Genomic DNA, 11,357 nt, shown 5'->3' with positions numbered 1-11,357 from the left:
TGTGATTACCTTTTCCTTGAAAATCTGACGATTTGAGATCAGTTTTATTTGGTAAAACATCTGTTGAAGATTTTACGTTCAAATTACCATTTAATTCTTTGTCGATGATTTTTGATTCAGTTTCAATTTCAGAAGCATTTGAAACTTCACTAACACATGCTTCTTCAACATGTGTATCAACGGTTTCCAATGGGGTCCCACTAGATTCAACATTAGGGACTCCCACTGAGACCGATTCAGAAGAAAAATCAGGACATTCGTGATTTTCTTGAGAAGAAGTGTCAGTGGTTTCACTGAATGTATCCTGAGGGACCTCACCTGCAACACTATCATCTGACATATTAGAACCATCACATTCACAATTATTAACCGAAGAAAATTCATCACCAGAATTAGTGTTCACAGTTTCAACACAAACATCATCAGTCTTGCCCAAAACATCAGGCCCATTAGCAGCTAAAGAAAGAAACATACTAAAAATACTTTGTCCCAAAATAAGATAAGGATTATTTTCATCAAAACAAGGTTTTTGTGAATCAGAATTTAAAACTTGTTCTCCCCCAAGTGTCTCTTCACATTTCACATCAACTTTTTCTGCACATGCAAACGACTGGTTAGGATCAACATTTCCTTTTGAGACAAAATTCATTGAATGACCTGGTTGTTTATCAACAGATTTGTTGTTGATCGATGACTTATCGGTTTTTGGACCGTAAGTCATCTTGCCCTCATTAAGTAACTCCTCTTCCGTGAAAGGCATATAAGTGTAGTTATGATTGTATGGAGGAGGAGTTTTTGTGTATCCCAAACCAGCCCCTTTCTTTTCTTTATACTCTAGTTGTATGTCACAAATGTTCTTGACCAAATTACTAGAGGTGTCAAATTTTTTAATATTGATTTCATTTATCTGATATTTGACTTTCAAGTCCTCTAATTCTTTGGTCAGGTCGCTAATTGTGGCTAGAGCATCTAAGAAATTACAATTTTTAGCACTGAGGTCTTCTTTTAGCTGAACTAAATCTTTTCTTTGGGCCTCAATTTTTTCTTTGTAAAGTTTTTCATTTTTGGCCAAAGTAAAGTTTTTATTCTTAAGATCTTGATAATCTTGAATAAGTTCAGCATTATGTATTCTATAAGCCTCAACTCTTTCTCTGCATTCAGTAGTACAGAAAATAGAACGTACCTCTTCAGCAGTGAGTCCATGAACAGGAGCTGACAGGATTTTGGTCATGAATGCAAAATTCTCAGCTTGAGGCTCAGCATCTTGCGAAGAGTCCTTTTCATCTGAAGTCATGAACGCTATGTTTTGAGCAGCACTCTGGATTTCTGGTTGTGAGATGTTCAGACGTTGAATTTCATCATCCCAATTGAAATCTGCACTTGGTTGAACAACAAGGGCTGAACTCTGAGTTCCTTCACCAGCAGCGGTTGAATCGTTTGTCGTCACAAGAGCCCTTTCAGGATTTGGAGGAGCAGGATGCGCAGGTGTAAAGTCTTTGTTGTTGTTGGGCTTAGGGCAGTTCCTTGCCAAATGACCTTGTTCATGACAGTTGTAGCAGCGTAACTTCATTGGAACATTTGCAGAGTTTGAGAAAGAAGAGCCCCATCTATTTCTGCCAGTCTTATTTGCAAATCTTTGTGCTCTGAATGCTGCCATTGCCATTTGCCAGGTGATGTCCATCTCCTCCACATCTTCAGGAAGATACTGATATAGATCATTCAACGACCAGCTAGGAGGTTGGATTTTACCTGCAACAAAAGCATTCAAACAATTTATCACAGAAGCAGCGACCTCCAGATTCTCTTTCGACTGCTGAGAAAAGAAAGCGATGAGCTCAGATTTGGCTGAAGAAGGTGTGGCAATTTTTGCTGAAGGCGCTGAGGAGCTTGAGCTAGAGTAATGCACAGTAGTGGTTGACCCAGAGGTAGCCTTTTTCGATCCATTCTGTGAAATCAGTGCAGTGTTGTCATTGCTTGGATTGGTGGAAGAAACAGAAATGCCTGCGGCTAACAAACTGGACTTGTGATTATTCTCCCGTTGTTTGTCATCAAGCTCACATGCTTTGATGTGTGAAATCATTTCAGTCAAGGTGCATCTTGCGAGATCTTTGGTCCGCTTGATCATAGCAACGTGATTATCCCAACTCTTTGGCAAGGCATTCAGAAGTTGTCGATTCTGAGCAGCCTTTGAAGGAAGTATTTCTTCTAGATCCATTTGAGTAATGATCTTTGAGAAACGCTGAATCTGATTCTCAATGGTTTCCCCATAGACGTAGTTGAAATTATTGAAGTTTTGCCTCAACAGATTCCTTCTGCTTTCCCTCATGTCTTCATTCCCTTCGTACACATCGATCAATGCTTCCCACAGTTCTTTGGCTGATTTGCAAGTGCGAAATCCCATAGCAATGTCTGACCCCAGTCCCATAGTCAAGTATGCGATTGCTCGATTATCTTCTTCGACAATAGCGTAATCTTCGTCAGTATATTCAGCACGAGGTTTCTTGACTTTGACTCCAGGGTTCGTCTCCCTCTCATACATGATTTCTCTAGGACCTCTTTCAATAACCCTCCAAAGCTTGGGCTCCTTGAACTTGATATGTTGCTCAAAACGCCACTTCCATTCAGGAAAGTCATTAGCATCTAAGAGCCTAGGAATACGAGAGCTGGTTCCAATTTTTGAGTCCAACTCTTGCTGAGCGTTTGTGACAGCTAGGTCATTAACAGTTGACATGTTTGCTTAAAGTTAATTAATTATATTAATTAAGGTCCAACAGTCCAATAGTCAACAGTCCAAAAGTTCAACAGTTCAACAGTCCAAAACACGAGTTTCTGTTTGACGTTGCGAGTCGTAAACGGGGTTGCGAGTCAATTTCCTGAGGTTGCGAGTCGAAATTGACAAGGTTGCGAGTCAAAACTTCAGTGATTACGAGTCGTAATGGCAAAGGTTGCGAGTCAAGTTTGTTGAGGTTGCGAGTCAAAACTGGAATGGTTGCGAGTCGTAACCAAACAGGATGAGCCGAAACCAAGGTTGCGAGTGAAGATCAAACTTCTGGTTGCGAGTCGTAACTGAACGTGATGAACCGAAATCAGCAATGTTGCGAGTCGGAACTGGAACGTGATGAGCCGCAACTGGGTGATTGCGAGTCGTAACCTGCAAAACAATAAGTGATAAGAACTGTTTACTCGCAATCCCGACTTTTCAGCAATTTCCAAAATTCAAAGATATTGTAATCTTTGAATCTGTTGACCACCGATATCCCGAAATTTCAGCAAACACCAAGATTGAAATCAACAAACCAAAATCAGTGATTTTTTCGATAAATCTGTCAAGAACAGTTGATAAAAAAAATCTGCAAAACACTCAACAAAACCGGATCAGTAATATATGAAACTTCTTGAATCCGATTGATATCAAAACCGAGCCCTTGAATGGCTTCAATGGCTCTGATACCAATTGTAAAACCCGTGAGGATCTCTCAATGATATCAATCTAAACCTTGTGAGAGCGCGGAAATCAAACACAAGGTGATTCAAGAACAAATATTAAGATCAAACAATAAACAATAGATCAAAGACAAACCAAAACTTGCATTCAACGATAACCGATGACTGATACAAGATTTCTAGTGGAACTCGGTTCCTTTGCTTGTGTCGCCCAACTCTAGTCGCAACCAACAACCCCTAATCAAATGATTAGGGTTGTTTATATACTAAACACATTGGACCGAAATCAACCTAGTGGCCCATGCGACACTTATCTAGCCCAACCCACAATGATTAACCCAAAACATAAAGAACTAATTACATAATCAATCCCTAAACATTGTTAACCTACATGAATAAACCTTCAGGTTCCAACAAGGGCTGCATCCGGAATCTCATCCTCAATAGGCTCGTCCTCAAACAAATCGATATCGCCGTCAGCCTCGGCGTCGAGTAGCAAGTCATATGCGGGATAGACAGCTAAAGGAATAGGAGCCGGAATCACTACTAGGGGTAAGTACTCAGCAGGAGGGTCATCAATAGGCTCATCAGCGCCATCGGGCAGAGCGAAGGGCTGGAAGTCATCGTCATCAGTGCTCGTGTAATCGGAGGTATGCACCTCGTGCTCTGAGGATATAATGTCGTCAGATACTATGGGTAAAGGTCCGGTGGTATCCGAATCACCCGTGCCTGGTGAGTCCATGTGTCTGTAACACAACCACAAATATGCACAAATAATCAGTAAATCAGGTAATCACATAAGTTACCAAATAATAATCACATAATCCTCCTAGTCCCACTAGCCAATTTTTCCCAGCCTCCCAGACTGCTCTTCCTAGTCACACTAGCCTCCCAGTCTCTCAGACTGACTCCCTAGTCCCACTAGTCAATTCTCCCAGCCTCCCAGACTGACTCCCTAGTCCCACTAGTCAATTCTCCCAGCCTCCCAGACTGACTCCCTAGTCCCACTAGACAACTACCTCGATCCATTGGACCGAGCCTCGGCCTCCCAGACCGAGCCTCAGCCTCCCAGACTGAGCCTGAAAATAATAAATAAAATGCGCTCAACATTTGTTTATAAAAAGGTTTTGGATCTGGACTTAAGTGGTATGCAGTAAAAATGTTTTCGTGAGAGCCCTAGTGATCATAGTCTAGACTCAAGAAGGAATCCTAGTTCGCTATGATCAGAGCTCTGATACCAAGCTGTCACACCCTGGCTTTGCGGAAGCGTGGTTAATTTGGTGTGACTTCTTAATACCATAGCTTAATCATAACAAAGCTATATGAATTAAAATATGCAAGATCATCCATTAAAATAAAAATATCAAAACATTGTCTTAACGGGTTAACACCCTATCAACCACAAACTTGTCCCACAAACATTACAACCCTAAACATAACATAACATAACATGATTCGAGGACTGTGACTTGTCCAGGAAAGAGTCACATTCCCCAAACCCTGGATGACCTCGGTGACTAATGCAGCGGAAAACATGCCATACCGTGCCAGATCTTTAATTCCCTGAAATACATGTAAGTTGAAAAATCAACAATAATGTTGAGCGAGTTCATGCGAAAGTGAGTAAATAAACCTTTGTATTTATCAAAAACCCTGGTATGTAGCAAATAAGGAAAAAGAGATCACCAATGGTTTGCAAGGCCATTGATATGTGTGAAATGCAAGTAGGAAGGCTCAAACCTAGCAAATTTATGCGTCGGGAACAAAGTCATCCCAAGGTTCGTTATGCTGGACCTAGGACTGGGCTCGCTACACCCAAATAGATCTACCGCTCCTGCCCCTCGGTCCTACCCTGAGGATTAATGACCTCAAGTTTCCGCCTACCCATTCACATGATCTAAAAGTAACCCTCCTTACGCTAACCATACCATGTATAAAGTAATCATAACCATTGTAACATGTATTTCACCCCCGCAGTTTAGAAAACTGAAAACAGTTAAGAGAAAAGGGGGACATGAACTCACAATCAGTGCGTCGCTATACCAAGTACTCCGAATGTCAGGCAGCTGTGCAACGACCTACATGTGCTAATTCTATTAGACGGATGGCCGTGCCTTAGCTTTATAGTTTAAGTTTTGGGAAACAGTTAGACAACCGTTCCTTGTATATACTTGGTAATTAATTTCCTTCCCAAGGATGGGGGATTTAATACATGTGTATTTGTATCATCTCATTAAGTCCCACTTAATATATTTTTACTTCTCATTCCAAAATATAAATATTTTTCTCAAAAATATTATATTTTCTCTTCAGTTAATACTTTCCAAAATAATATGTTGACAAAATACGCGTTTATGAATATTTCCGTATAAAGCGTAAGTTACGTTTTAACGATTAAGTGGTAATAATAATTACCGGTGTAACTTATATGTTCGTCGTGTAAGCGTTTGTATTATTTTGGGTTCGTCAACGTTTGTAAATATTATTTTTACTCTAAAAATAATATTTATATATTTTCACAAAATAATCATAAACAGTGTGGTGAAAAATATATTTATCGAATAAATATTTATCACGTTTAGTTTTTGTGAAAATCCCACCTCCGATTATTTAATAAATAAAGTCATGGCGAAATATATTTTGAAAACATCTCAAAAAATAGTCTAACACTTATAAATAATTCTAAGTGTTAGATTTTAGAAAAATTTCGCCAGAGTTTCCCCTGTAACTGGAGGTGGCCACGCTTTCAAGCGTATCATTTTCTTTTACAAAATCACTTCAACAATTTCTTGATTCAATCAAACAATTTCCGACACATCAAACTAATCGACAAGTATGTAAAATCGCATAATCACATGAACTTGTGGTTTTTCCGAAAACTATAGTGTAGATCCCGTTATATTTTGTGGATCTATATGTAAAGTAACTAAATTTTGTAAAAACCTCGTTTTTAGAATAAATCATCCTTTACAACTTCCCGACAACTTTTATAAAAATTGTTACTTTGTCGGATCTTTCGTTTCACAAGTGTTTATACACTTGTAGTTTGTAAAAATCATATTTGTTAGTGTGTCATCCGACTTTTATAAAACATGATTTTCTCGACACTTGGTTCTACGAATATACCACTTGTACATACGTAGATCCGCTAGTTTTAAATACTATTTTACATGTCAAAATACTTTTACACAAGTTCATGTCTTTTGATGTGGTAGAGTTTCACCCTTTAACCCTTGTACCGATATAAACAAGCTTATGTCAAGATCCATGATCTTAACAAAGTCGGGTTAAACGATGATCCGAGCCACCACATCGTAGATCGGGCCTCAATAATCACCATATTTAAACACTACAGCTTTTACACAAGTTATGATCTTTTATCCAACAAAATTCAAGTTTTAGTAAACTTTAAAGATTCAAAAGATGGGTTTCCGCATTTTAACCGTTATAAATCATATTAACCACTTTAGATATGTTCGAGAGTGAGTTTTAAACATTATATCTCTAGCTCGGGGCTAGGGAAGAATCTAGGCGAAAATGAGGTGGATAAAAGCTAAGTAACGAGGTCCTTCCGCTTCCGTTTGCTCCAAAGCTCCTAATACGTAACCCTTGAAGCTTGTATGTGCTTGGAATGGATGAACAAGAGTCGAAAAATGGTTGTGTAGGTGGGTGTGGGTTCGGCCGAGAGCCAAGGGAGGGCAAGAGAGAGAGAGTTGTGAAGTGTTTAAGTGTGTGTTATGATCTTTAGTGTTTAGGTGATGTATTTATAGGCATAAACAAGATTATCGTCCAAAGGATTTCGTGTCTCCTTGATATTAGACATAAATCAATTTAATAATCAAAAGTTGTACCCTCTTGGTTCCCCTAGTTGGCCGATCTCATTAGGGGGGGGGGGTATCCAGTTCGATTTCAATTGTGTAGTTAGGACTTAGTTACGTTAAGTAGGTTAACTTTAGGGGTTAACTCCGTTAGTTGTATGATGTGTTATAGTACGTTTTAGGCACATCCAAACATTATATCTTATTCCTAGAGACGCAGTTATACAACCCTTGTATCCCTACACACACTATGGGTGTAGTAAAATATTTCTGGCTCATACAGGCCTTTAGAGGCAGTGTCTGCCTGATGCTGGCTTTATCAGCATGTTCAATAGGTTATCCGTTCAAATGCTACTGTGCTTTTGTGCATCATGTCTGTCACTAGAGTTCAGTAAGTAAATAATGTAGTGACGGAAATCAAGGTATGATGCAGACATGTACAAGTATCAACAGTCAAGTAGCAGTTCATCAGTATTTTCAGTTAAGCACAGTAATTAAGCAACAATTAATAGTTAATTAAGTCGTACGGATACCTGGTTTAGTGAGGGTTGTCACACACTGGAGCTCCCCATGGAGAGGAACTTGGTTGTATAAACCCTTTACCTAGTAATTCATCTAACTGTTTCTTTAATTCTAGCATTTCAGTGGGTGCTAACCGATAGGGTGCCTTGGCTATCGGTATAGTTCCTGGAATTAGATGAATTCTAAATTCTACTTCTCTATCGGGTGGTAAACCTGGTAGATCTTCTGGAAAGACATCCAGGTATTCTGATACTATTGGAATATCCTTAAGTTCCTTACTTTTGGTATTAACAACTACTAAAACCATATATGCTAATCCTTGTTTTCTTGAATAACTGGCCAGCTTCATTACTGAAATGAATTTCAGTGGCTTTTGTGGCTTATCTCCGGTAATTATTACTAATTCTCCTGTGGGTGTATGGATTTCTATGGAATTTTTATCACAGAGAATTTGAGCATGGTTGGCTACTAACCAATCCATTCCCAACACCACATCGCATCCGGCTAAATTCATAGGTAACAGGTTTGCAGAAAATTTATGGCCTAAGAGTTCTATCTTTCCTTCTCGCAAAACCTTATCTATTTTAACAGAATTTCCATCTGCTGTTTCGACTATAAAAATCTGCCTAAGCTTGGTTAAAGGTAAATTAAGAGCTTGGCAGAACGAAGTATTTATAAAACTTTGGTTTGCACCAGAGTCAAATAATACTTTTGCCTAAACGTTGTGAACTAAGAACGTACCATGTCACACCCCCAAAATCCACCTGCGGATAACACCCGCTTCGAGGGCGTGACCGACCAGGATCCAGCCACCAATTATACCGAATACTTAAGTTGATAGTAGAAACATTTAATAACCGGAGTAATTAGCAACATTAGAGTTTAGATTCGGTAATTAGTTTAACAAACAGCGGAAGCATAAACCAAAATAGTTTTAAAGACAGTTCATTGTTCAAAACAGTTATCCCGACACACGGGTTTGACGAACACTACACATCCCCAAGCAGCAGCTCCTGAATCATTGGCTACCTGCAAAGCATGCAGTAAGGGGTCAACAATAATGCTGAGTGAGTTCACTAGTTGTCCAGTTTTAATTACCAAAAACTTGTTTCACCGGTTAATTTACCCGTTTATACATGCCCTGGGGAGCTACCCCAAAAGTTAGCGACTAAACTGTTTTTCCAATACCGAACACTAGGTAACCGTTGCGTATCCGCAGGATGCCCCGATGTCAATGTTCTATCATCATTGACGGATTTCTGAGTCTATTAGTTCACGACCGATCCCAAACCAGGGCACGGTGTGAGGCTGGTAAACACCTAAATAGCGCTATCAACTAATAACCCGCTCGCCTAACCCGGCGACTAATCGGTATTTGTAGTAGGGACTTGAGTGATAGAGTTTCGTTTAGTGCCGTTAGTTGCAATCCGTATAAACAGTAATTAACCAAAAGGTTTCCCAATACCCGGGAAGGAAAAGTAAGTTTTGTTCCCAATAACCAGGGAAAGTATGTAAATGGTATCCCCTTTTACCAGGGGATAGGATTGTCCAAAAGGATTCCCAATACCAGGGAAGGAAAAGTAAGTGTTGTTCCCATAACTAGGAAAGGTATGTAAATGGTATCCCCTTTTACCAGGGGATAGAGTTGTTAGTCTCGTGTCCCAAACCACCGGGACGCATGCTTTTAAGTTGTGAACTCACCTTGGGTTGCTCGGTAGGTTTAGGTTACTTGGTCAAACACGCTGGTCACCACGTCCTAACATGGTTACCGGTATAGGTCAGATACAAGTATTCACGTAAAACACATACTGGCACGTAACATGCATACAAGTAAACAGTCATGGGGTTATTGGGCCGGCCTAAACAATTAAGCAGTCAACAGTAACACATAACCCAGTCAACAGATAGCCCATAACACATAATGGCCCAATAACCAAAGTGGACAGCCCACTCGCAACCAGCTGGTCTCGAGTCGCAACCAGGTGGTTTCGGCTCGTCACGTTATGGTTGCGAGTCGCAACCGTGTGATCTCGAGTCATCATGCTGTGGTTGCGAGTCGCAACCGTCATAGTCTCGAGTCGAAATCGTGAGGTTTCGAGTTGTCATGCTATGATTGCGAGTCGCAACTACGTGGTCTCGAGTTGTCTTGCCTTGGTTGCGAGTCGAAACGGTGCGGTTGCGAGTCGGTATGCTGTCTTTTTCATGTACACGTGATGATGCAGATCTATCAGTCCAATAAGTACTATGCAAACAGACCCAGATTAGGAAACAGCCAATAAGGTTCCACTTAACACTTTTCCTAAACTGACCAGCAATGAAAATAGATCAAACTTTACCATTTTTACATCTTCAAGTCATATTCAAACAAGTTCATCTTATGTTCATCATTTTCTAGGGTTTTCATATCAACATAATCATATATTTATGAACCAAAATCACATGTTTTAGCAAGATCAACATGCAAAACATACATTATATATCCGAATCTTAAGTTTAACATCATTATTTGCAAGGAATAAAGAAGCATAGTATGGTTAGTCATAATCATTCTTGAACTACCATTTGTTAGTCATTTAAACATGTTATCAAGCTTTGTTCACAAGGGTTTTCACATATAGTCAAGTTTCACAAATCCTCCTAAAAATCATACAAAAACTACTAACCAAGCATTTCTTAGTTCATAAGCATACATAAATCTCATGCACATAGTAACAACACTAACCGGTTGTGAAGAAGGAGGATGAGCCGAAAGAAAGGAAGAAAATGAGAGAAGATGGAGTGTCCGAGTGATGGTCATGACCGAGTTTCTTGTCCGGGATCCTAGCTTGAACCGAAAATTGAAAGGGATTGGGGTGTGTTGTTGAGGGTTTCTAGTTGAGAGAAATAGTAGAAGTGTGTTTGTGTGTTGTGTATGAAATGAGGGAAAGTGGGGAAAGATGGGGTATATATACCAAGGGATGTTTCGGGTTGGGCTTGGGGTTTCGGCCCAAACCGGTTACGGCCCAAAGGCCCACTCGCAACCGCCCGGTTGCGAGTCATGGTCACAAATCACTCGAGACCTCATGGTCTCGAGTCGGGTTCCTTGTTCTCGGGTTGGGTTCTCGGCTCACATATAACACATACATATATACATACCAATGCACACATAACAAAGCACATATCACATAAAGATTCACGTTATCATTAAGTTTAGTCAGTCACTAGTCACATAATGTACAAACAAGTTACATCACGACACAACGAAAAGTTCTAGATTTCGGGTTGTCACATCATCCCCAAGTTGAAAGAAATTTCGTCCCGAAATTTGATGGCACTCACTGAGGAAGCTAGTCAAGTTGTAAGGTTTTCCCGGTTATCCTGGGGTGTCACATCCACCCCCCGTTGATCTGGAATTTCGTCCCGAAATTCCGTAGCTTCAGCCTCAGTAGCGTTTGTACTGTTCTCAAACAGTTGGGGATATTTTTGTTTCATCCGATCTTCGCGCTCCCAGGTAAACTCTGGGCCGCGCCGTGAGTTCCAACGAACTCGAACAAGAGGTATTCTAGTGCTCTTGAGGACCTTAACATCCCGGTC

The 11,357-nt window shown here is 40.1% G+C and overlaps 1 protein-coding gene across 1 annotated transcript; it reads right to left on the bottom strand.

Annotated features, from left to right (window-relative positions):
• Positions 1-498: 498 nt before the first annotated feature.
• On the bottom strand, positions 499-2,292 carry LOC118490238. The gene is made up of 2 exons (XM_035987670.1): positions 1,184-2,292; positions 499-594 (listed from the first exon to the last, which is right to left on the bottom strand). The coding sequence occupies exons 1-2, from the start codon at positions 2,213-2,215 to the stop codon at positions 580-582; spliced, it is 1,047 nt and encodes a 348-aa protein (XP_035843563.1). The 5' UTR covers positions 2,216-2,292; the 3' UTR covers positions 499-579.
• Between the last annotated feature and the right edge of the window lie 9,065 nt (positions 2,293-11,357).

The sequence above is a fragment of the Helianthus annuus genome, chromosome 3 (assembly GCF_002127325.2).
Source record: "Helianthus annuus cultivar XRQ/B chromosome 3, HanXRQr2.0-SUNRISE, whole genome shotgun sequence".
Lineage (NCBI taxonomy): Eukaryota > Viridiplantae > Streptophyta > Magnoliopsida > Asterales > Asteraceae > Helianthus > Helianthus annuus.
The sequence above is the reverse complement of the archived record's forward strand: the minus strand, read 5'-3'. Positions and strand labels throughout refer to the sequence as shown.